The following is a 27,489-nucleotide window of genomic DNA, read 5'->3' on the forward strand; positions in this document are numbered from 1 at the left end:
GCATAGCTAACATGGCACCAACATGTTAGGAGTCAGGGCTAACGTAGGGGCAAAGTGTCCCTGCTTCCTCCTCTCTTCCTTCACTGGTGCCTCCTTTTGCCTCCCCTTCTTCTTCTTTACCGTCACCAGATCCATCCTGGTGCTTTTCCTTCTTCCTTTTCTTCTCCTCTTCCACCAAGGGAGGTCCTCCTCTCAATATGGTTGCCGCTGGGGCAGAATTTGGAAAGACTTCGGAGCGAAGCTTAGAAAGACTTCTAGTTGTTTGTTTATCGTTTTTATAATTCGTTTTCTGTATAGGCTTGTTTAAGCCCTTCATTGTACGCTGTAATACCTCTTCATATTAATAAAAATTAACATTGCTTTATTTTGTATATTCTATCTCTTCTTTCTGAAATGATTATGTTGTGAATAGACGTACTACCATATGACTTCTTTTTTATTTTTATATTCTAAACGAGGCTTAGGGCCGAAATCCCAGTTAATAAAAAGACCTGGCTCTGCGCTTATTGAAACTATCAGGCACAATAATGCCAACTTGAACAAATGATACTTAGGGCAAAAACCTTTATTTGAGAGAAAGATGTAATTCTGTACTTATCGAGCTATTCGGCTTGATAATGCCGTCCTAAAAGAAACAATACTTAGGGCTGAAACCCCTGCTAAGGAAAAGATGTTATTATGAACTTAATAGAACTATTCGGCACAATGATGCTGACCTAAAAAAAAACGATACTTAGGGTCGAAACCCTTGCTAAGAAAAAGATGTTATTATGAACTTAATAAAGCTGTTCGGCACAATAATGCTGACCTGAAAAAACGATACATACCCCAAACCAGCCGAGATGACAACTGAATGCTCGGTGCGATGTAGGAGGTAATCATCCGAGGATGGGTGGTTCGAAAGTGGACCGTCCATGTGGGCCGCCAAGAACTCAGAGTGTTTCGCCGCCTTCCTAATGGCTTTTGTAGCCTTGGTCCTTTTTTGGTGTCCAGTCCGAGGACTGAGGTACGATCACGCCGAGCTCAAACGCTCGTTGGCATCAGTACCCTTAGAGCTGAGGCTCTGAGGACAGATCGGGATCTTCTTTATGCCTAGGACTTAATCTGACTTTTAGTAAATGATCTTCCTGTAGGTTTGAGTAGCCTAAAATTCTCCTTAAGTAGTTGGTTTCCCCATAGGTTTGAGTCCGAGGACCATGCAATACCTTGGTTCTGTCCAAAACTTAGATTTATTAAGTAGTTAGTTTTCCCATAGGTTTGAGTCCGAAGACCATACAATACCTTGGTTTTGTCCAAAACTTAGCTTTTTTAAGTAGTTGGTTTCCCCATAGGTTTGAGTCCAAGGACCATGCAATACCTTAGTTCTGTCCAAAACTTAGCTTTTTTAAGTAGTTGGTTTCAACATAGGTTTGAGTCCGAGGACCATGCAATACCTTGGTTCTATCCAAAACTTAGCTTTTTTAAGTAGTTGGTTTCCCCATAGGTTTGAGTCCGAAGACCATGCAATACCTTGGTTCTGTCCAAAACTTAGCTTTTTTAAGTAGTTGGTTTCTCCATAGGTTTGAGTCCGAGGACCATGCAATACCTTGGTTCTGTCCAAAACTTAGCTTTTTTAAGTAGTTGTTTTCCCCCATAGGTTTGAGTCCGAGGACCATGCAATACCTTGATTCTGTCCAAAACTTAGATTTTATTAAGTAGTTGGTTTCCCCATAAGTTTGAGTCCGAGGACCATGCAATACCTTAGTTCTGTCCAAAACTTAGATTCATTAAGTAGTTGGTTTTCCCATAGGTTTGAGTCCGAGGACCATGCAATACCTTGGTTCTGTCCAAAACTTAGCTTTTTTAAGTAGTTGCTTTCCCCATAGGTTTGAGTCCGAGGACCATGCAATACCTTGGTTCTGTCCAAAACTTAGATTCATTAAGTAGTTGGTTTCCCCATAGGTTTGAGTTCGAGGACCATGCAATACCTTGGTTCTGTCCAAAACTTAGCTTTTTTAAGTAGTTGGTTTCCCCATAGGTTTGAGTCCGAGGACCATGCAATACCTTGGTTCTGTCCAAAACTTAGCTTTTTTAAGTAGTTGGTTTCCCCATAGGTTTGAGTCCGAGGACCATGCAATACCTTAGTTCTGTCCAAAACTTAGATTTATTAAGTAGTTGGTTTCCCCATAGGTTTGAGTCCGAAGACCATGCAATACCTTGGTTCTGTCCAAAACTTAGATTTATTAAGTATGAGGGGGGGGGGGGGGTTAGCCCCTTGAGGGATTAGCCCCTCGATCAAGATGTGCGACGTTGATCCACCATGGAAAGCCCCTAGAACCGTCCGCGTTACTAACGCTTTGAAACGCAGCCCCTAGTGGAACTCTACGTTAGGACACGGCAGCGGGCTGCTGGAAGTAATAGGAGGACTTCTGGCTCCACCGCCTGGGCCAACGCACAAGCCTCCCCACAGACGGTGCCAATTGTAGGGGCTCGATCCGTGACGACCCCAAGATAATATGGGGCTCGTACATAAAGAGGGCCTAAACAATATCATTTGTAGAGCGTGGGTTTGAAAGGCTAGGCCTTGGTCACCGGACGGTGGGTTAGGTAGACTCCGGTCAGTGAATATCGTCCAAGGAGTCTGGGGAGCTTTATGCTCTTATTATTCTCCTTGTTTCTAGGACACCATGGTTGGGAGGACTGATTGTCCCCCCTCTTCTCACACTGCCTCTCTTATCCTTTTATACGGGCATTCACCCTCTTACCAGCGTCCACGTGTAAGCTCAATTTCCTAGGACTTAAGACTTGTCCTGTCAGCCCATACCTGGAGTGGTTGGGGGGTGGTTGCAAAAACTGAAGAGTATGGTCCTGTCAGGTGCAGAAGGCTTTATTGCAGTGCTGGCAACCTTTGACTTGTGCTGTTTCCGCACTGTGATCACTCTTCCTTTTAGGGGCATTTATGGCCTGCCGAGCAGGAGCTCGTCCTCGGCCATTTCCTTAGGCCGTCCTTCACTCCCATGATGCGTCCTCGGCCCTGCCTCTCCTCGGCGCAGGCCTTGGGCCTTAACATGAAATGGGCTGGGGTCGTAAACTCTCTGGCCCCACAATTATAAATTCATATATTTTTTTCAATTAAAGTTTATTTTTCTTGCTTTTTGAGACGCAAAATTACTAATTAAATTTTTGCATTCAAGTTCTACTAATATTTCCTTTTTAATTGATAATATAGCTAATCCACTTAATCTTTCTTGTGACATAGTTGATCTTAAATATGATTTTATTAATTTTAATTTTGAAAAACTTTTTTCTGCGGAAGCAACTGTAACAGGTATAGTTAGTAATATTCTGAAAGCAATACATGCATTTGGAAAACATTCTAGCCTCTTTATGTAATTTAGTACATTAATTGGAGAGTTATCATTTATTTGCAAAACTTCTTTTAAAACTTTTAGTTCTGAAAATAAATCTAAGCCATCGAAATCTGAATAAGTTTCATGTGTGAGAAAACATTTAAGATTAAGACAATTTTTTTTCAAACTATTATCATCTAGTGATTTTAGTTTTTCAAAATTAAATAAAAAACCAAAAATATTTTCATATATTTGAAATTGTTCAAACCTACTTTCAATTGAAGAAATAGCTTGATCTACTATATATAAAAAAATAATTAATTCTAAAATATTCTTCAGCAGATTGTGTTGTCTCATTATTGACATTCTCATCAAACTGTTTCTTCCTACGAATTATATGTTTTTCATGAAATAAAATTAATACTAATACAAAGTAAATTATTCTAAATTTATAATTTTGTTATCAATACTCTTTTTTTGGTGTAGCAGTAAACCTTTTTTTTAGCAAAATGTGTAGGACTCAACTTGATCCACTAAGACTAATACCAGCCCACTATCCCTCTATGGCTCCATCCCACTAAATCTGATTTCTTTAAAAATAATAAATAATAAATAATAAAAAAAATAAACAAAACAAAACAAAAAACAAAAAACAAAAACAAAACAAAACAAAACGTATAAGACTAGAAGTCTAGAACCAATACTTTAACTCTTTAAGTGGGTCCATTCGGACCATTCCATAGCCTTCTAGAGAAATCTAAATTTAAGAGAACAAACAAAAAAGTGTAAAGAGTACAAGTGTACAACTTAACTAAAGTTCAACCAAAGGAAGAATAAAAACCCAGCAGCAATGAGCAAACTCCTCTTCGCAAAAAAAAAAAAAAAAAAAACAACAACAACAACAACAACAGTCACCTAGCAGCAAACCATGAAGAAGATGAAAGAGGCAAAGGAAAAGAAAACAAAAAACGAACCTGAAATGAAGATCTGTGAACACACCAAGTCTATTGCTAACACCAATTGATGAGTAAGCTAACTATAAAGAGTGTTTTTTTTTTTTTAGAATCAAGATGGAGAGAGTTAGAGAGTGAGTATTTTTTTTTCTTCTTTCTTTTTTCTGCCTTTTTTTTTTTTATTTTTGTCTCTTCTTTCTACCTTTTGTAATCTTTTCTTCTGCAAGCTAAAGATTTGGTGAAGGGATTAACTTTCATGTCACTTCAGTGTGAGAAACGGCCCTTTCTTTTTCTTTTTTTTTTCTTTTTTTTTCCAGATGAGAAAGTAATATTATATAATATATTATTACTATAATACTATTTGGGGGCCCTCTTACAAGTGGGGGCCTTAGGCGGTGGTCTAAATGGCCTATAGCTTTAGCCGGCACTGCATTCACCCTAACTTTAAAATTAAATCCTCAAAGTCAAAGTTATCATTTACTGTTTACTGTTCATTTCAGTAGCATATGCCTCATTTGTAAAATACAAATGGGCTGTCCATACACCTCCAAATGTCATGAAATTTTACAAAACCACTCCCCTGTATGTCCAGTATATACCATAAAATTTTCGGAGTCAAAGCATAAAACCATGATTTATTAAAAATCATACAAGACAACATGCTCAAATCTGTCCTGACAGAGTTTCATGCAACTTAGAAATTAAACCATTATTTTTATATTGATTCAAATGCTTTGAGACCACTTCCATAACAACCACATGTGTCTTATATTCCATAGGAAATATCCCTAGCATCCAAATTCACTGTATACAATTTAATACATAATTTACCATGCATGAACACAGAATCTGTCACAGTGACAGCTTTGCAATGTTTTCTTGTAAATTCGCAAACAATTATCAAACGATGGTATTTTCATATGGGGATTTTTATAAACTCATTAGACATGTTGGAAAACACTTATATACAGTCATTTAACCATTTAGAGCAAAATTAAATACAAAAAAAATCTCAGCAGTAACATCAAAATTACTCATCCTAACCTTTTCTTACTTCCTTAATTATGTACAATCATTAATTAGTAAAAACCCTAATCTACCTCCAACAAATCACCAAAACAATTTCAAAGCTTCTTAAAACACTATAAATATATAGATTTACAAGTTCATGATTTCCTAATTTCACAAACTACAAATACCATTACTAAAAATTCCTTGAAGAAATCATGGATTCTAAGGTAAGAGTAGCTAGAATCCTTACCAAATTTATGGTTCTTGAGGGGAAATAGAAATAAATCATTCTTGCATGAAAGGATTTCCCTTTCCTAGTGGCTGGACCCAAAAGTATGAGAGGTAGAGAGCTTGAGAGAGTCTTTTCTTTCTTTTGGTGTTGGACCATAGGTATGAAAGAGGGAGAGAGCTTCTTGAGTTTTCAGCTTCTTTGAGAGAGTGTGAAGAAGAAATAAGATGGAGTCTTGTCTTTCTTTCAAAGTGTGGACTTGTGGGTTTGACAAAAAGGACATAAGAGAGTTCCTAGCACTTTCCTTAAGAGAAAAGAGTGTAAAGTGTGTGAGAAATTATGATTTGTATTGTAGTGACCCAAAAGGGGGGGTCTTGCATTCCACGGAATCCCACATCACCTAGGAAAACACATGGGAATGTGTTTATAAGGAATGACATCCCTTCAATGTGTAGAAGCCTTTTCCCTCACTACTATGTGCTTTGAGGGAGAACAAAACCATGAGAGGCATAGGTTCCAAAGCGGACAATATCTACACAGTTGGGACAGGGCCGTTACAGATGGTATCAGAGCCATGCCCTAGCCAGAAGTGTGGGCCCCACACGCAGGGACGCATGTGCCCATAAGGGGGGTGGATTGTAGTGACCCAAAAAGGGGGGCTTTGCATTCAACGGAATCCCATATCGCCTAGGGAAGCACATATGAATGTGTTTATAAGGAATGACCTCCCTTCAATATGTAGAGGCATTTTCCCTCACTGCTATATGCTTTGAAGGAGAACAAAACCGTGAGGGGCATGGGCCCCAAAGCAGACAATATCTACACAGTTGGAGTGAGGCCGTTACAGATGGTATCAAAGCCATACCCTAGCCGGAAGTGTGGGCCCCACACACGAGGACGCATGTGCCCGTAAGGGGGGTGGATTGTGTGATGTGTGTGGGTGTGTGATGAGTCCCACATCGGGTATTTACTGGGTTGAATTGGGCTTTATTAACAACTACAAAGAGTTTCAATTGTGACTAGTCCTTTTGAGGTATAGCGCAGATGTGGCTAGCACTTTTCCTTGGGTCGTTATATATTGTATCAGAGCCGGCTCGATAATCCTCTGTGGGCTCAGAAACACTACCCCACAAAGTGGGCCCTAATAAGGATGTTAGGGATTTTAGTGGGGGAAATTGTGTTGCCCCAGTTTGATTGATTGTGTGATGTATGTGTGGGTGTGTGATGAGTCCCACATCGGGTATTTACTGGGTTGAACTAGGCTTTATTAACAACTGCAGGGAGCCTCAATTGTGACTAGTCCTTTTGAGGTATAGCGCAAATGTGGCTAGCGCTTTTTCTTGGGTCGTTACATGTATAGTTGTGGGAAATGGAGAGGTAAGGAGCTTTTTAGATGCTCTAGTTGCTTGAGAAAGTCAAGGAAGAGGTGAGGTGGAGCTTGTTCATTGCATGGCCAAGTCTTGGTCTTTGGGCCTTATCAACATGCATGGTTCTTTGGCTTTACATGTGTTGGATTTCAATTGGTTGCATGTGGGTGGAATTTCTACTATACTATCTCATGCATCATGCTTAATTAAAACACCAACTATGTATCTAATAACTCAAACCACTTAATATAATTTTGTACATACTTAGTATATATTTAAAATATCGATAGCCATTCAATTATTTATAATCTTTACAATTCTTATTCAAATGTATTATAAAATAATATGTTTATTAAATACTCTTATATTAATTTTAGAAAGTAAGTGGCTTAAAAATAATAATTAATCACTCAAACACATAATTTAATTATAAAATTGGGTCGGGGTGTTACACTAATTGTCTATATTTTTATGATAAAAATTATGTCTAATTTTAAGTGTAACTATATATATGCATTAATGCATGTGTTACATGCTATTTTTTTTAATAATAATTTGACTAATTATTTATATTTTTATAATAAAAATTGTGTTTAATTTTAAATGCATCCATGCGTTTGCATGGGCTACATGTTAGTTCAAAAATAATACACCTTTGGGTTTTGATTAATAAATTGTATGTACATTATTGTTAATATGGATGTAATTAATACATACACAGAAAAAAAAATTAATTGTCTAATTTTATGTTTGGCTGGCTCCACCACTGTGTATGTGCTTCATCATGAAGTTGTAATTTGTTGATATTTCCCAAGCCCTCATTGTAGCTAACCTTCTGACATTCATTTTTCGTCATTGACTACTACTATAGTTGGAACTTTCTCCATTGAATTCAATCCATCATTCATCCAATCTAGTCATTTATAGTCGCTACAAATGTATCATTCAAGATATCTTCACAAGTTTATATTCATTCATCCAATCTAGTCATTTGTAGTCACTATAAATTAATTGTAGTAATTTTTACTTTTATTTTTTGTGTCGTAGCTTTATTTGTTAGCTAATGTATAATTTTTCATCACATCATTTTTTTTTTTAATGTGTGGTTATATCGTAGCTTTATTTGTCAGCTAATGTATAATTTTTCAACACATCATTTTTTTTTTTAATGTGTGGTTATAATTTTATCTAATTTTTTAAGCTAATAAATTTAAGTTATTCCAAATGGACACTTTAATTGTAAATATTTTAAAATAATTATAAACATACAAAGCTACACATCCAAAAAAAGAAAATTTACATTTTGTTTGGAAGTATGCAATTTTATTCCAAACTTCATTATGTTAATCAAACAAAAAATATATTTTGAGGGGGTCAAAATGAGGATTTGCAAGGTTAATGATCAAATTCTTTCCCTAAGGTCAAATTGGGGTTGCATTTGAACATCTAGACGACTTGACCCAGTAAATCCATGGGGTTTAGTTTCTTGCTCTCCATTTAGAGGGGATTTTATGCATTGAGTTCATCCTTTGCTTTAGTTATAGGGGATGGGGAGGTATACAGACGTGGTTTATGGGTTTGTTTTTCAACTTTTAAACAGGCTGCTTGAACTTTTTTTTTTTTTGAAGATAAACTGGCAGGGCTGCTTGAACTATTAAACTACATAATTGGTTGATTGAATTGCCCATTCCCCATACAATTTAGAGGCACACTCAATAGAGGCAAGCATGCAAGCTTGTCCACAATCAGAGCATTACAAGTTTAGAACAATTAGCAAAGTATTCCTATAAAATAAAAAATAAAAACAATTAGCAAAGTACAACTTAAGGTATGCCTTCAGACTTTTCTTTCAAACTATATCAATTTTGAAGCTACTATGGTCTAACAAGAATCAAATGGTCAATAAACAGCTATACATGACAGCTATACATGCATGGCCTATGTCTCTATCAAAATGTCTGATTTCCATGGTGCCACTTTAGTGAAAACGAATGAAAATAAATACTGTTATTTTTTATTACTGGCGTATGGAAAATTGAAAAAAAAAATCTTGTAGATAAATTACTGAATATTTTTGTTTGATAAGTTATAGGGATAAAACTATCCAACTGCTTATGCATGTCATTTTGTCTTTCACTTTTACTCTTATAAAATAGTGAGTACATATGAAGAATGCACTCTCTTTTGCTTAGCTTTTCTTCTACATTTTTATTTTTCAATAAAACGAAAACCATACAATTCATCCTCTAAGTCCTCATACCCTTATCCATCTTTCCACACTTACTTCTCATCAAAATATTATCATGGATGGCAGAGTTATGTTCATAAGATGGGTCTATTAACAAGGTTAGACTGTGACTTACTTGAGCTCAACCAAATCAATAGCTATGCAGATGATCTATGAGATTCAAAAAAGAAAAGAGAGAGAGAGAGAGAGAAAGAGAGACGTTCTATTTGAGTTAGCCAAACCTAATTTGCTGTTCAAAACTATTATCAATTTTTTTTTTTTTTTTTTTTTGAGAAAGAACTATTATCGTGAACTATTACCCCAAAAAAAAAAAAAAAAAAAAAAATCTTCATAAAGGATCATACATTAAGAAAAGAAAAATGAGTTCATACTGGCTAGATTAACCTCGGGGACACAATTGATGAGTGATGAATGTCCCATAAAACTCTTCTAGATCCTCATTTATTTTTATGTTAGATTTTGGGACTTTTGCTAGTGCCACATATTACTTTTTGGGCCAGCCAGAGTCAGCCCCACATAGCAGTGACATGAGTAGTTGTAGGACCACAAATTATTCCATAACTTTTTTGTCACAATTTTAATGTGATAGATTGTAAGTGATTATTTATCATTTACACATAGATCCACAATTTTTTTTTTACTAATCACATTCTGTCACGTTACAATTGTGATAAGAAATTATAAAAAATTATGTGGTCCTAGACTTTTACCACTAACATTAGCGCCCCCACATATGTCAGCAGTGACATTAGCAAAAGCCCTTAACGGACTTACTTGGCATGATTCGACTAAGACCCATACCAACCCAATGATTAATCTTGGATCCAATCGGACTAGATTGCTGAACTGATCCACTAAACTAGATTGTTGGCTTTGACTATTAATTGAGAATTTGAGATTGATTTTTCTTTGTTTTTTAATTGAGTGTTTCCTACTTTGTTTTTCATGTGTCAGCAGTGACATTAGCAATATGCCATGCAAGCAGTGACATTAGCAGTAGCCCTTAACGGACTTACTTGGCATGATTCGACTAGGGTCTGTTTGAATACAGCTGAAAACTAAAAATTGAAACTGAAAATTGAAACTGAAAACTGAAAAATACTGTAGCAAAATAATTTTTAAATGTGTGAATAGTACCGTAGGACCCATTTTTAATAAAAAAGTAACTGAAAAATAAAATTTGTGGGTCCGTAAACAGTGCACACTGTACACTGTTCACAAAAAAAGTCAAATATTGCGGCTACTGTTTATGAACAGTAACCGCAACAGTGAATGAACAGTAAAAAATTGGCCTGAAATGCAAAAAAAAAAAAAAAAAACTGAAAACGCAAAACGTGCGTTTGGGAAACGCAAACGCGCTTCCCAAACGCACACTAAGACCCATACCAACCCAATGATTAATCTTGAATCCAATCGAGCTAGACTGCTGAACTGATCCACTAAACTAGAATCTTGAATCCAATCTTGAGTGTTTCCTACTCTGTTTTTCATGTAGATTTAGATTTTAGGGTTTGTTTTCCTAAAAGAGATTCTCAATCACACATATCGCCTGTCTCTCATTCTTTTTGAGTGCAATCTTTGTGAAATTTGGCAACTCGCTCATATGTGCAATGATAGAGTCGCGTTGGGACATAAGGGGGCTTCCCCCCCCCCCCCCCTAAAAAAAATTGGAAAAGAAATTAGTGTGTGTAGTGGAGTTATTCTAATTTAAAAAAAAAAATGTTATATTCATAATATTTTTACAATAAATTATAAGTAGCGGGTTGTTATTGGCCGTTACATGTGGACAAAAAAGTTATTTAAATTGTAAATTAAAATTATAATCAATAACAACTTACTACTTAGGATTCATTATAAAATTATTATAAAAATATTGTGGATATAGCACTTCAGTAATTATCCTCCTCTACTATATAACCACATGTGTGGTTAAAATCCTTACTACAAAAGCAAGTGTATAGTGGTGTAGGCTAATCCAACTTTACCGTGTACTTTTATTTTATTTGATTTGACTTTTCTCATATGTGCTTTTGTTCTTAAAATATTAAAATAATCAATATATCATAACATTATTAATGTATATGATTAATATATATATATATATATATATATTATCATTTCAATTATATATAAAATAATATAATACGTATTTGGTTGTAGTTATTAGATTTTTTTTATATATATTGAAATTTGAATGATTTTTTATCTTTTATTTAGCAATCTTTAAATTATTAGTATTTTTTTAATTTTAGTTATTATATTTAATGGGTAATAATTTGATTTGAAAATTTTAGGTTCATGGACAAGTTTAGAAGATGGTAATTCAAAAATAATACACCTTTGGCTTTTGATTAATAAATTATATGTACATTACTATTAGTATGGATATAATTACTACATACATAGAGAAAAAAAGTAATTGTCTAATTTTATGTTTGGCTAGCTCCACCACTACGTATGTGCTTCATCATGAAGTTGTAATTTGTTGATATTTCCCAGGCCCTCATTGTAGCTATCTTCCGACATTCATTTTTCATCATTGACCACTACTATAGTTGGAACTTTCTCCATTGAACTCAATCCATCATTCATCCAATCTAGTCATTTATAGTCACTATAAATGTATCATTCAAGACATCTTCACAAGTTTATATTCCAAAATCAAGGTCGTATCAATTCAAGCCTTCTATCTTAAGTTAAAAGGAAGATTGTCTAAGATATTAGCTTTGTGTGTTAGTGTAACTAGTATGTAACCCATGTGAATGATGAATTGTAATGGTGCTATTGTTTTTAGTTTGGGTTATTAAACATATAGGACATAGTTTGACCAGTCCTTGCAATTTTCATGATATTAGTTATGCCAAGTTTCTCATTACATTGCCATTACATATATAAAATCACTATTGGATATTACATATACAATATCAACTCACAATTATTGTATGTGAAACTGTACTAAATATAACACAAAATAAAATAATAAATTGGTCAAATAGTATCTCCTAAATTGAATGCAAATAGGTGCATGATATTGTTCAGCTTAATTATAATTTGTTACGTTCAATATCTTCGCATACAAAATATCTGAATGGAAACAGTATAAAAAATATGCTCATTAATTCAAAGAAAGAATAACAAAAAAAAAAAATCTAAACAATTTAATTAGTATGGAAAGCTAACAAAAGCAAAATCCAATTTTGATTCTAATTTAATTTTCTCTAAACTTGGGTTTAAAAAAAGCAATATATATATATATATATATATTACCTAATTAATAATTGACAGTACATTGTCATGGTATATTTCTTAAATGACTTATAAATTTACAAATATATATATATATATATATAAAATCATTCAAACTCTCTCTTCCTTTAATTTTATATATAAAGTTAGATATATGATTATATTTTTTATGGTTTATTTATATTGGATTCCTCATTTTTACAATAAATTAACTCATTTGGCACAAAAATTAAAATATTTAGATGAGATTGGACATGTGGCGCAAAATTAAATCCTAATTGAAATCCAATTTTTGTACTAAATTTACTCACTTGACACAAAAATTTAAAAACTTAGATTAAATAGGACATGTGGCGTAAAATTAGACTCTAATTGAATTCTTATTTAAAATCTAATTGAATTTTTTTTCTTAATTTTACCTATTAATATATACTAGTATATAACTCCGTGTTTACGCACAAAAATTGTCAATTGTAATAATACAATTGATATTAGTTTGGGTTATTAAACATATGGCAAGATATTTTAAAAAATATTGCTAAATATTTTTAAATATTTTAAAAATAGAGACATATCACAAAATATTTTTACATATTAAAAAAAATAAGGCCATTTTCTCTCTTATCTATATGAGGTGGTATATCATGTAGGCGGCACCTCATTAGGAGGCGGGACCAACACACTGTGGGCCCACCTCTTTGTGAGGTACCCGGCATATACAAAATCTATATATATGCTTTACAGTCAGGTACTCACAATCACAAACAAGGCAGAGAGAGAGAGAGATGGAGGGCATAGAGCATAGAACAGTGAATGTGAATGGCATAAATATGCACATAGCTGAGAAAGGCCAAGGCCCAGTGGTTCTTTTCCTTCATGGTTTCCCTCAGCTTTGGTACACATGGAGGCACCAGATCATAGCCTTAGCCTCACAAGGCTATCGAGCCGTGGCTCCTGACCTCCGTGGCTTTGGTGACACGGATGCACCACCTTCTATCACCAGCTACACCTGCTTTCATGTGGTGGGAGACCTTATTGCCCTACTAGATGCTGTGGCACCTGATCAAGATAAGGTCTTTGTGGTTGGCCATGACTGGGGTGCTCGCATTGCTTGGTTTCTATGTCTGTTTAGACCCGACCGTGTCAAGGCTTTGTTTAACATAAGCGTGGTTTTCGAACCCAGGAACCCTAAAAGCAAGCCCCTTGACTACTTGAGAGCTATTTATGGAAATGACTATTACAAGTGCAGATTTCAGGTTCTTTCTTTCCAGTCACCTTTGTTAGTTTTATCTCTGTGTGGGTTCTTGATAATTTTCTTAATTGCCCATAGTGGAAATGCTATCTGGGTTTGACTACGGTAATTTAGGCCCCATATGGTAAAGCATCTTATCAACATATTTTTAGTTTTTAAACAACATTACACTCATTTTCACACAATTTTTTTCACCCACACTAATTTAAAAAAAATGCAAACAACGTTACTCAAACTCCAAATGACCCTTATATTCTCTAATTAACCCAATCAATAATTATGTTATACATTGGATGTATTATTTTTCTCATAATATATGATTGGTATGACATTATATCCATGACATATAGAGAGTGATACTTGTGATCTATATTTTTTTAGTTTATTTGGTTTTTGGTTGGTGGGTTTGCGTATTTTGCTTGAATTTAATGGTAAAAGAAGAGCTTTCAAAGAAAAAAAAACGGTAAAAGAAGAGAATTTTAGGTGGGTTTTTTGTTTTGTTTTTTCCTGCTACATGGTTCTTTTGGTTTATTAAATACTTTCTCTTCAGCATTCCTGTTGATTGTCATTTAGACACAATGATGCTTCATTTATCTTGAATTACACTTTTTTCCCCAAAACTTGGTAGTAATTTTCTTTTATCCTTTTGAAAATGTATGTAAGAAGTAAAGTAAATCTCGTTGGCTCTACTGTACAAACTCCTTTACAGCTCTGTTTATTCTCCAGTAGATAATATAGTCTGAAGCTTACTCTTATCAGCTAGTTTCACGAATAAATCTAATTTTTCAGTTTTTGAATGTGCTTTGGTAATTGGTTATGCAGTTAGTCATGATCTTGTATATGGATCTTAAAATGTACAAAGATCTTCAATCGCAGTTCTTTCCTTCCACCTCAAGATGTCACATGATCGAATTCCCAGTTATCTTGTACTTTTTGTCATATATTTGTACTCCTATTTTATTTACAAGAGCTTCTATACAATAATAAGTTTGTTTAGCGGGTAAGATAATGTTGATCTGCATTAGTTGGAAAACTTTCTAGGGAATGCTCATTCAACATTAAGTCTTGCGTGAAGGAGACCAACCAATAGTAGACACTTTAGCTTTCGATATTTTAATAGTTCTTTGCCTTATGCCTGTTCAATGACTGAGGTCACTGGGGTTAATTAGTATTTCAATCAGGTTGATTATTAGTTCATATAAAACTATACCCTTATATACAGAGCACGTTTCTACAAATGACAAATGCTAATGACCATCTCCTAGAATCTTGATCCCATGAGGGTATCTCTTTGATGAAATTATTAGTCAATTCTGGTGTACTAATTGCATTTTGAAATGATGTTATAAAAATTGGCCTAGCATACAAAACAAAAATACATGTAAATCTTCTTGTCCCATTGGAGACATCTTATATAAATCTCTTGTTGGATGTCTGAATCTTTATGCATAAATATTTTCTCTTTAAAATCATTGGTGGGACGCCCAATTTTACATCATACAGGAAAATTTGTGTTTTTCTAGCGACTTTGTTTGGTTTACCTTATTTTCATTAAAAAAAGGGATTGGAAGCACAGCTTTTTAAAGCATCACTTAAAAAAGAAATTCAAGATACAGGTGTACTTTGTTCAATAAACAAGTTAAACAAAATAAGCTGATGAAAATAAGCTAATCTAATGGACATGTTGTTTTATTATTATATTGCAGGAACCTGGAGATATAGAAGCTGAGTTTGCCCAGCTTGGTACTGCAACAGTTCTCAAGGAATTCCTAACAATGCGCAATCCAGGTCCACTCATTTTACCTAAAGGTAAAGGGTTTGGACATCCACCAGGTGCTCCAATTGTCTTGCCCTCTTGGTTGTCAGAGGAAGACATTAACTATTATGCCAGCAAATTTGAGAAGACAGGCTTCACTGGTGGTGTGAACTACTACCGAGATTTGGACCTGTATGCTATCTTCAAACTTTGGCTGAACTTTCTTTCTAAATCATGCTGATATATAAATAATTTGACAGTAGCTAGCCTGATAATCCTTTAAAGTGGTGAGAATAGACTTCATACTCATCCTTAAGGACCTTGTTTGTGTCAATTCCCATCACTCTCAAGTCTCAACCAATGTTTTTGTTGCCACAAGATGCTTTGGTTAAAACAATGAGCTTCAATTGTTTAGGTATTCAATTCGAATTTCTCATTGTTATCAACAAAAGCAATGTTAGCACACAAAATATTACATAATTTTTTTGACAACTTGTCGACAAGTAGCAACTGTTTGGAATACGGGGTTACTATTACTATCATATTTTTATTTACCAATCAACTCTTATCACCTGTGCAAGTTTGTGAAATGGGTTGTGTACATAGATTTATTTTGTCAACAAAGACCCCTTGCACTCTCTACATCTAGTCCAGAAAAATCATGGGTTTTAAGCTTCTACTTAAAAAGAAAACATTTTTTTGCTTACAAGTTACAAATCTATACATATTGGCATATTGCACATTCAGGGTAGAGAAAAAAGAAAATGCAATGCATCTTATTGTTTTCTCTTATATGCTCATTATTAAAGGCTTTCACCATTGTTTGGTTTCACATGCTCATTACTGCTTCCTTGTTCTTTTCGTCGCAGAAATTGGGAACTCACCGCCCCCTGGACTGGGGCCCAAATAAAAGTGCCAGTTAAGTTCATTGCGGGTGACCTTGACCTGTCCTATAACACCGTAGGCACCAAGGATTACGTACATAAAGGTGGGTTCAAGAGAGATGTCCCACTCCTGGAGGAGGTAATTGAATTGGAAGGTGTTGGTCACTTTCTCCCTGAGGAAAAGCCTGATGTGATCAACAAACACATTTATGACTTCTTTCAGAAGTTCTGATTAGCGTTTTGACCCCCTTCATGTTGTGTCTATGAGCATCTTGTGTTTTTTCTCCTCCCCTGGCTGGAATTGTGTGGCTATGCGACTGAGTGTCCTTGTCTTGTGATCATTCGCTGCTAAGTGGAGTGTGACATGTCCTTCAATTTGCAATTTCTATATTTCAATATAAACGTGTGTGTTTTGATGTTTTCCCTTGAACTATTTCAGCCCTACTTACATGCATATCAAAGCTTTGGTTTGCTTGATGTTGGAACAGTGAATAAACTATACCTCTTTTATTATTTACTAGTCGCAAATCCACGCAAATGTGATAATTATTTTATAAGAATATAATGTAAAATAGGTTAGATAGTGAATGTGTTATTTAAAAGTATTTAATATTTTTATAAGTTTTATGTAATGGAATATATAATTTTTTTTTTTTTTTTGCATTTAACAATAACATATAATGATATATATATATATATATATATATATATATATATGAAAAACGTAATTTACTAAAAAGATTTAAATTACATAATTATAATATTATTTTATATAAATGGAGAAGATGTTATTAAAAGGATTTAAAAAAAAAATACCATAACTAGTTAACTGATTTGAATATATCCAAGAATATTAAAAAAAAAAAAAAAGAAGTAAACTCCCATTTTATGAAACACATGTAACACGTTACATTAAGTTTGAATTATTATATAATTTTAGAATTGTAGAATTTTTTTTTTCCAAATATAAGCATAGTGTCTATATTATTGAAACTTGAATTTCAAGGGAATCTTTTGAATATTTATCATTTTTATTGTTTTAGGGTTTATACCTCTAATTTCTAATACCTATTTTGTTTGTATTTTTTAGCCTAAAACTAAAGAATTTGGCACAAATAAAATAGAATTTCATAATTTTTAACTCAAAAATTAAGAAGAAAAAAAGAATTTTTGTACCCAAAACTGAAAAAATGAAATCTATAAAAAGAATTCATTTAAGGCCCATTAGTCCAAAATGGACCGAATGAATCTAAGTGGACTGAATGGAACGAATTGGACTAAAATGAATCTAATGTATCTAAGTGGACTGGAGTGGACCGAATTGGATTGAAATAGACCGAATGGATCGAAGTGAACCAAAATGCTACGCTTATATGGCTAAAAATGAATATAGCAACAATAAATATTATGCTTCAACTTTTTTTAAACATTATACAATGAATATAGAAAATTATCACAATCCTATTGGCAACTTATACAATATTTTGTGTAAAAAATTAGTAATGGTAAGCATCTTCCAACATTATTGATGCTTTCAAAATTATATTCCAATGTGTATTAATGGCAAGCACCTAATGGCAAGCTCTAAGAACTTTGACAAAGTTTGGATCTAAACATATTTAAAACTATTTGGATCTAAACATATTTAAAACTATCTTTTCCAACCCATTAGAGTATCTCCAGTAGCCTCTCCAAATTTTTGCCTGTTTAGAGAGTGAACAATGTATTTTACCTTTTGCCTACTTACTTTTTCAAATACACTTTCCAACAAACTCTCTATCCTTTTTTCCATCTCATTTAAATATTATTTCACCATTCATTCTTTATTCTTTTTTTTATCATCATTTATTCTTCCTATATTCATTCCCAACAATTATATTTTTCAAAGAAAAAAGTTATATCCACAATATTTTTTACAATACTTTCACAAGAATCACATCAAAATCTTATGTAAAAAGTTGTTACTAATTTTAATTTGAACCCACCATTGAAATTATTTTTTTACTCACAATATTAGCTAATAAAAATCTATTACTACTTTATCAAAAAAAAAATAATAATCTATTACTTAAAATTTATTGTAAAAATATTGTGGTAACATTTCTTAATTGCCACTTCTTATTTTTTATATTATTTTTCCAAACTTAATTACATCCATATGTTTCTTTTTTCTTCTTTTTTTTTCTCTTGGTTTTTTCTCCACCACACACCTATCCCACTCCCATCTCTATCTACCCTTCTTTTTCTTTTTCTAGTTCATTCCGGATCTCACTTTCACTTTCTCCAGCTCTCTCATTCTTTCTCTAGCGCTCTCTCTTTTTTTTATTTTTTTATTTTTTTATTTCTACTTGATTCTAGAACACTCTCTACAGTGATTAGAAACAGAGAAATTAAGAACAAGCGATTGCTTGCTCCACCGTTGATCGAAGGACACAGGCAGGCGTTGTCTCTTTTTTGCTCCGAGTTGCTTGCTTGCTCCACTGTGGGTCAAATGGCTTTTGTCTTTTTTCTTTTTTCTTATTTTTTCTTTTATTGTTATGATTTGATAAATTTTAAGATTGTGTTTTTGAGTTTGTATTTTGATTATGCTTGAGTTTAGAGATGTTTAAGAGAAAAATTATTTGGTTTATGAGATGTTTCAAATGGCTCCACCATTGTCTCTTTTCTCTTTTTTCTTTTATTTTTCTGATTTCATTTGGTTTAGGAGAAAAATTATTTTCATGTATGGATTGTATTTTGCGTTTTGTAGCCGTTGAGTTAAAGAAGAGAGACGGAGTGAAGAAGAAAGAGAAAGGAAGGAAAGAGAAAAAAGTATTTTTTTTTAATTCAACATTGTATAAGAGGAAAAAGTATTATTTTAAGGGGAAATATTCTTTGCATAAGCTACAATAGCTCTCCAGGCCTGATCCGGGAAATATTCTTTGCATAAGCTATTGTAGCAAATCTAAAAAAAAATTTAGAGATAGAGAGGCTGTTGGAGGGCTTTTTTGGTGTGTTTGCTCTCCAAATTAGGCTTTAAAGAGCCTATTAGAGATGCTCTTATGTAGCAAATTATAAGACAAACCTTATACAACTATTCATGTCTATTATTTAAACAAGTCACATAACTTATTAAAAAATTCATGTTCCTAAAACCACACATGAATAGTCTCTTTAATTACTATGTAACAAATTGGAGTATGATACTAAGATAGTTCCAAACATGTATATAGCCAAACTTTTCCCATCTGCCAAGGTTGTGGATTTGGACCCAGGCCAAGGTACATATCAAAGCTAACAGTTTCGGCCGCATAGGCGTAAGTGTTTGGAATAAATAATTTGCTTGTTTACTGAAAGTGGGCACAATATAATTCTACTAAAATAGAATTGAGGTTTTAAAAACTATATATAAACAAATATGTTAAGTATCCATAAAAATAATTTCCCTACCATCCACTACGTCAATTGTAAGAATGGGGTAATAGTCAGTATTCTATCTCATGAAAATGCTCTCCATAATAAATCTTCACTTTTTTTTTCTTATTTTATAATTGGATAGTTACAAATGGGAAAGTGGAGATTTAAACCCTCGATGTCTCCGTTGAAAACACCAAAAGGTGCCAACTAAGCTACAAAGCTCTTAACCATTTATTCATTTAAACTTGTTCGTTCTTTTGAAACTGGAATAAAATTAGTGTTTCTTACATGGAATTCCCTGTGAACACCTCCTTTTAACACCTCCAAAAAGGGGGGTGGGGGAAGCCTTCATCTGAGCAGAAACCACACTAACTAATAGCTGCTGGGACTTGCAAAAGTTTTCATGCAAACGGAGACCATTCTAACAACTGAGTCCACCCTCACACCAAGTCTGGAGGGACTAAATTTAAGAACTCTTTGGCTTTGGCCGTTTTCCAACACTGAAGTAAACCTCCACAAGGTCAGTTATGCCAGCAGTTATCTTTTGACCTGCTTTCACAGGGCCAACACCTGGGGGAGTACCTGCACAAACAGTTTAAATAACACGGGGCGTCATTATCTTCATTCTTGTCTTACAAAGGTTGATAACTGTGGACGATTATAGCTACTAGGCTTTAAACATGATCAGTTGGTTTGTTTGTTTGCTGGCATTTGTTGGTGCTTTACTGAAAATTTTCATTTACATGAAAATAAAATATAAAAAGAGAAGATTAGCAACAATAATGTATGGCATCATTTTAGTAAACCAGCTATAATATTCTAATGCATTACTGGCTAACAAGTTACAAAAACAAACAGCTATCCCAAGGCAGGAGTTTGTTAACAAACAACTGCTGCTTTTTAAGGAATAAAACATTATGGACATAAGACCAACTCAATGAGAATTATTGCATTTTTTCTTTCATAAGTTAGAATAGAAAAACCAAAAAGACAAGTTACTTTTTGAAAAATTTCAAAGGTGGTTGTCATCCAAATGAGAAACTAAAGATGAAATGCATTCTGTTTTAATGTAGAACTTGTATAAAATTGTCATATACAGATGAGTCACTCACTAGTATTACTTCGCAAAGAACACACGCATGAAGAAAAAAACCCAAAACAAAACAAAATCATTTCACATGGTTTCTAAATGGAATTCTCCAGTATCAATAAACTACAATGAGGTTACTCTGAATTTCAAAATTAAGCCCTTCCAAGAATGATACGATATAGAAGCCCTAGTTCTTTGGTAGGCCATTTGACAAGAAACACAGTGATCACTTACTGAGCCAGCTTAAGCATCCCGACTAAAACTAATGATTGAACACATAGTATATGTACTATAGAAGTCAGCAATGGACCTCATGTGTAGAAAGTTAGAACCACAGGCATGACCTTTAGCATATAAAGATCTCCAAGTTCCCTTAGAAAGGGTTAAGAATCTTAGCAATAACTTACCTAATTGAGTAATCTAGTGTGGACTACTGCCCCACATATAGATGATATATTATGCCCATAGGCACACTTAAGGCTTTAGAAGAAATTAAAACTCCAGTATGAATGGGGACAAGCAGTCACTAATCTTGCTTATAAGACTTTTGTCTATCTGTCAATATCCCAATTACATTTAGGAAAACGAATTTTCACAATGCTTAATTATTTATATTTTAGAGGCGAGTCGCTTGAGATGGTTTGGCTGTGTAAAAAGGAGAGCGATGAAAGAACCGGTAAGAAAGAGTGAGTTGAATCAATTAATCCAAGTTGAGGGAACGGAAAAAGGTAGTAGAAGGCCAAAAATAACCTTAGTAGAAGTAATAAAAAAGTACATGTTAATTAACAAAGAGTATGACTTCAGATAGAATCAAATTGAGAAAAGAATACATGTGGCTGATCCTAACTAATTTGTTGAGGATCCATAGACGATTCCAAAAAAATTTGGGACTAAGGCTTTGTTGTTGTTAAGTATTTACACTTCAGTAATTGTACCGGAAACAATAAATAGGCAGTACCTGTTAGAATGACATCTCCTTCCAGAAGTGTCATGATTGAACTTATGTGGCTAATGAGAAACGGGATCTTAAATATCATATCCTTGGTTGAGCCTTTCTGTCGCATTTCTCCATCAACCTGTGGTGAAGCAAATCCAGTCAACCTCACTCAATTTGGAATGACCATACTATGAACAAGCATTCTGTAAGTATATAGAAAACTTTAAGCACAGAGGTTTCAAACCTTTAACCACAGTTCTAAGTTGTCAGGATCTGGCACCGATTCCTTGGGAAGCTGCATAAATGTTTTGGAGAATCAAATAAGAACCATGTAAAATTTCAGTGTGATTGATCAGACAAGTACCAAGAGCTTTCAAGTATGCCTCAAGACAAATTTGAAAAGGAAAATAAATGCTTAAACTGATGAATTAACAGGTAAGTAACTGCTATTGTTTAAAGCTATTTCTTTCCTTTGATTTTTGATCTAGAAGAAATGGTGTAGATTATACATGGTAAAACCTAAACTACTATGAATACAGAGAAGCAGGGTTGATGGTAGAGATTTCTATTTGCTGACAGAAATGCCCCCTTATTCTTCCTCAACTACTTACAAAGAAATCATAAAATTTACGAAAAGTATTTCATAGATTTCCCCCTTCCACTCCCAATCCATATTTGTTAGTATCAGTAACTTTTCATATGTGTGTGCTGAGTGCACCTGTTTGATCTGAAATGAATTTCTAATTCAATATAGACAATTTTAGCAGAATGAGAAGCATGGAAAAGGTACTGTTAATTTCTTACAACGGAACCGATTGGTGTGAAGGTGTCCTGCCCTTTAGCTACTGTCCATGGAAGACCTGCAGACTGGCATATATAGCACGAAAAAGAAACCAAATTAACAAAAAACATACCAGTGACAAACTTGTATCTGAATGCAAGATAGAATTGAATACATGGTAAAACTGTATGAGTTAACCCAGTAATAAAAATACAATGTTAGACATCAAATTCACCATATTCTCAATTTCTTAAGCACACACACTCCACCTATGACAAATTTGCATTTTTAATCAGCAGAATCAGTAAATATATATATGGGAAATGTTAACAAGCACCGCTTGGTGCTTGTTAAATGCAAAAAAGACAAAAAAATTCGTCAGAAAAAGTTAAAAAAACACCAACTAGTACCTACAAAACTGAAAAAATGACACAAACTGCAAAAAAAGACAAATTTTGTCAGAAAAAAGTAAAAAAAAATTGTGGTTAACGGGCACCGTCCGTTAACACAACCCTATATATATATATGAAAACTTGCCAAAATTTCTTCAAAGTTTACATTCACAATACATTACTTCTTAAATAAAATGCTTCAAGCAAAACATCACTCCAGCAATCATGGTCACTACATGCATATGAAAAATGAGACAACTTTCTTATTCTTAAACATACAAAAAGGGAGACAGTGTAATAAGGCAGCATGGATTAGGAAATTACCAAGTTTTGTTACAAAAAACAACACATAAGAGAATTACTAACACTAAAAACAACACAGAAGAATGTTAAAAAATTGTAAAGGGATAAAGACATTTTCAATTAAATATCTCATCGTACATGAAAAATTAAGATTTAAAAGAGAGAAACATACCTTCGCAGAAGCTTGAATTTCCCTGGCAGTCATATCCAGTGCCAGAGCATAACCTAAGACACCAAAACACATTTCAAAAAATATCATAGTAAATATATAAAGTATAATGGTTCATCAAGAAGACTACTTTGGAGAACTTTTGAAAAAATCGGGATCTAACAACTCAATTTAATGAGTACTTAAAGGTCATCAGAAATCAGATGTCTTTGTTGCCTCTTAATTCATCATCTAGTAGGGGATCATTAAAGGATATGGAAGACATCACCCCGGTTTATCATAAAAAGTATCCAAATTTTATGATCAGTTGAAACACTCTAGTTCAAATGTTTGTTCCAAATTAAGCACCCCATGACAGTGACAATTTTGACCAAAAGCTAGAAGTAAAACAATTTCTAAGGGAAATATACACAGAGTCTAAAGGGACACCCACATCGTATTCTATTGATTATGAATGGAAGAAACAGGCTAATTTGCTCTGAATTAAAGGACACTTCCGTTGCCCGCACAGGAATGAGTAGATGGCAACGCCATGACACTTCCACAGGACCACATCTCATATATATTGAATTAGATATAATTTGCACACAATCTCTTTATAGTAAAGAAGTGTAAAGAAGTAGACACTAATGAACTTCCGCTATAGACGTAGGTCATTAGACATAACTATGTTAAATTCGCTGCATTAGCTCTCTCTCTCTCTCTCTCTCATTAACAGTTCTAACACAGTATTAGACTTATGTCTCAGCAATTCTAAAACACACATATAGAAGAATGTTAATATATGTAAGGGAATTTCATGAAAATGTATAGAAAATGAAAGACTTAAATGCAATGTTGGTTCTAAAGTTTAGTCCACAAGCAATTTTAATCCCTGAAGTTTAGAGCGATCATTGTTAGTCCTGTAAATGATGTGATCAAACTAAAAACCGATATGTCATCACACCTATAGGGACAAAAAACAATCACTTTTAAGTTTGTTAGGGAATAAAAATCAATCATTTAAAAGGAATTTTTCTTTTTCAGAAACTAAAATTGATAATTTAAGTTTGTTACAGGGACTAAAAAGTGTTAGACCGTGAGCTGTGCCACTCCACCTCAACACCAATTGGTAACGAGAAAGACAATCAGACACACTCAATTATTTTAGGCTAAACGAAACAAATCAAGGGAAAAAATAGAAAGAGAAATTATAGAATGAAAAACCCAATTCGAAAAATGAAGTTTAAGGAGAGTTTGTTGATGAAATTATACGAACCGGCAACGTAGTCCATGGCAGAGGCTTCGGGAACATCGCGAGCTTTCTTGCCAATAACAACAGCGAGCTCCACCTCATGATGCAGAGACTCCAAAGGGTGTGGGATTTCGATTGTTCCTCCAACACCCAAGTAAGAGGAGGTGGGTTTGAGAAACAAGACAGGCTCTTTTGGGACAGCGTTGCCGAGTTCTTTTGCATGAGCAACGTAGTTTCTTCCGACAGCTACGATCTTAGTCCCTGCGCTAAATAGCTTCTGAAGTGCCATTGATCCCATTGTTCCTTTTTTTTTTTGTCCTTTGTTTTGTTCAGAAATCTCCTTTCGTTAGACTTTAGTTTAGCGTTAGATACCAACGGACGCACTCTGATCCAATCCCCTTATGTAGACTAATGGGCACACCAATTTTTGTTTTTAACTCACACAGTATTTTTCTAACAAATTATATATTATTAGTAATTATTAGTGGATAAAAAAGCAACGTCAACGGTGGCAAATTAAGATTTTTCCCAATAACTGTTTGCCACCGAAGGATTTTTATTATACATTTATCGCAACACTTTTTTTAAGTAATGCAATGGATATAATAGTATTTCTTTTGGGAGTAATACTACATAAACAAACTATTTTACAATATTTTACAAAATATTGATGTAGCCAACCTTTTATTGGTTTTCATTTAAGCCCACCATTAATATCATTTTTTCATTTACCAATAATCACTTACCACATCAACAGTTTGTAAAATTTTTTATAAAATAATTTATATCTCTAGCATTATTCTTCTTTTGATAGGAAGTTATTAATAATGGAATCATGAGTCAACCGTCAATCACATTCACAACTTATCAATAAAATCTCTAAGAGTGCAATATGTTGTGAACATATTTGTATCATGTAATTATGTATGAGAATTTCTATCGGGTTTTGATTCTCAAAAAAATTATTATCTATATATATATATAAAACCGAAGCCTTTGCTGGCACAACAATTTTCCACGTCAGCACAATATTTAAAAAATAAAAAAATAAATAAAAATTATAACTCCTCAAAACCCTAGCAACCTTACCCTTCTCTCAAGTTAAGAAATATAAAGCCATGGTTTCTGCAAACTCTCTCTTTCTCCAGACGTAGGAAGCCCTAAAGCATTCAAGATCTACAAAACCCTAGCAACCTTACCCCTCTCTCAAGTTAAGAAATATAAAGCCACGGTTTCTGCAAACTCTCTCTCTCCAGACGTAGGAAGCCCTAAAGCATTCAAGATCTACAATGCATGGTATAGATTTTAGCTTATAAAGTTTAGCTTTTGTAAGGTTAGTTTTGTTTATATATTAATTAATACATAGTACTTTGTTCATCATTGAATACTCATATAATCAATTTCCAATTCAGTGTTCAAGAATTAAACCAAAATTCTAACTGCACTATCATAAAATATTATTATTAGTATGAATTTTATGGAGTTGCGGTGTTCAAGAATTAAACCAAAATTCTTTTAAATTATCTATAATATTTTGTCCTCTGAAAATTTTATCTCTTTGATTTTAGTATATTGTGTTTCTTAAGCTATAGAGAGATTTTCTTTGGTTTCTGCAAACTCTCTTTCTCTCCAGATGTAGGAAGCCCTAAACGCACGGTATAGCATTCAAGATCTACAACTCACAGTATAGATTTTAGCTTATAAAGTTCAGCTTTTGTAAGGTTAGTTTGTTTATATATTTAGTCCTTACGTTTAGGTTTAGGTTTAGGTTTAGGTTTTAAGAGATTTATATATTACTACTATGTGGCTGAATTTCCCGTGACATCAGTTTTATGTTTTTAACCAAATACATCAGGAAAGCAAGAGAAGGCGCATAAATATTTAGTCCTTACGTTTAGGTTTAGGTTTAGGTTTTAAGAGATTTATATATTACTACTATGTGGCTGAATTTCCCGTGACATCAGTTTTATGTTTTTTTTTTTTTTTTTTTTTTATAAATTTGTTTTATGTAAGGTTAGTTTGTTTACATCAGTTCTTTATCTCAAAGATAAGACTTTTATTTCTACCGCAAGAACTATTTAGGTATGTATCCCTTGCAAGCACACATGAACTTAAATTGTCTTTTAATATATGCATGCTTTATTATTTTCTAATAGTTTTCCCGTGCATCGCACGGGTTAGCGACTAGTTATTATTATGTGCGAGAACTTTTGCAAATAGGTACTCCCAAAGAGTGCTCCCTTTTGCTTATAGACATCCCTCTTTTACCAAAAAAAAAGAATATATTGTGTGCATAGATCTTATCTTGGCTACTCCATTGGCCTCCGGAGTTAGGGATTTATTTTAAGGTAATTTTGTTGTTCAAATCTTAAAATAACCTTCCTATTTTATATCAAAAAATAATAATAATAACCTTCCTATTTTAAGGTAATTAGTGACAAACTTACTCTTGAAAAAATGTAATATCAGTTGACTAATTTGAATATATTTAAAAATATTTTTTTAAAGTGCACTCTAATTTCATGAAATAAATTATTATATAAACTAGCATGTAACTCAGGCAAACGTATAAGTACATTTAAAATCAAACAAAATTTTTATTATAAAAATATAAACAATTAGTCAATTTTTTTTTTTTTTTAAATAGCATGTAACACACGAATACGTATGAATACATTTAAAGTTAAGCATAATTTTTATCATAAAAATATAAATTTTTAGTTAAATTTTTTTTTTTAAAAGTAAACATAATTAGTCAAATTTAAAATTCTTTCCTAAATTTAATACTATTTTTGATAAATTTTTCTCTAATTTTTAATAAGATAGAACGTGCGGTATCTTTGTTGTGTGGTGATTTTATTGAGTATATGTGATTTTTTTTTTTTTATAGTTCATTAATCTTAGATTCTTAG

At 33.4% G+C, this 27,489-nt stretch overlaps 2 protein-coding genes across 5 annotated transcripts in view; one reads left to right on the forward strand and one right to left on the reverse strand.

Annotated features, from left to right (window-relative positions):
• LOC126689015 (probable acylpyruvase FAHD1, mitochondrial) overlaps positions 1–24,964 on the reverse strand; it is a 42,984-nt gene extending 18,020 nt beyond the window's left edge. The window contains exons 1-6 of one of the 4 annotated variants that reach the window (XM_050383985.1): positions 24,602–24,960; positions 23,347–23,399; positions 22,503–22,565; positions 21,943–21,993; positions 21,720–21,837; positions 19,829–20,253 (exon numbers count right to left, since the gene is read on the reverse strand). In XM_050383985.1, coding sequence (XP_050239942.1) covers positions 20,138–20,253; positions 21,720–21,837; positions 21,943–21,993; positions 22,503–22,565; positions 23,347–23,399; positions 24,602–24,875 — 675 coding nt within the window. In that variant the 5' untranslated portion in view covers positions 24,876–24,960 and the 3' untranslated portion in view covers positions 19,829–20,137. Of the gene's footprint in view, positions 1–19,828; positions 20,254–21,719; positions 21,838–21,942; positions 21,994–22,502; positions 22,566–23,346; positions 23,400–24,601 lie in introns of those variants that run through there. The other 3 variants (XM_050383986.1, XM_050383987.1, XM_050383988.1) reach the window with 3 other exon arrangements.
• On the forward strand, positions 13,094–16,752 carry LOC126689014 (uncharacterized). Its single transcript, XM_050383984.1, has 3 exons — positions 13,094–13,639; positions 15,342–15,583; positions 16,261–16,752. Exons 1-3 carry the CDS (start codon positions 13,169–13,171, stop codon positions 16,505–16,507), a joined length of 960 nt encoding a protein of 319 aa, XP_050239941.1. The 5' UTR covers positions 13,094–13,168; the 3' UTR covers positions 16,508–16,752.
• Positions 24,965–27,489: the final 2,525 nt, after the last annotated feature.

Source organism: Quercus robur, chromosome 6 (assembly GCF_932294415.1).
Source record: "Quercus robur chromosome 6, dhQueRobu3.1, whole genome shotgun sequence".
NCBI classification, from domain to species: Eukaryota; Viridiplantae; Streptophyta; class Magnoliopsida; order Fagales; family Fagaceae; genus Quercus; species Quercus robur.

What these genes read in the sequence shown, in the direction of transcription:
- LOC126689014 (XM_050383984.1), top strand. Translation starts at nt 13,169, where the DNA reads ATGGAGGGCATAGAGCATAGAACAGTGAATGTGAATGGCATAAATATG. An exon ending in ATTACAAGTGCAGATTTCAG is followed by an intron (nt 13,640 to 15,341) that starts GTTCTTTCTTTC and finishes ATTATATTGCAG; the next exon opens with GAACCTGGAGATATAGAAGC. An exon ending in TACTACCGAGATTTGGACCT is followed by an intron (nt 15,584 to 16,260) that starts GTATGCTATCTT and finishes TTTTCGTCGCAG; the next exon opens with AAATTGGGAACTCACCGCCC.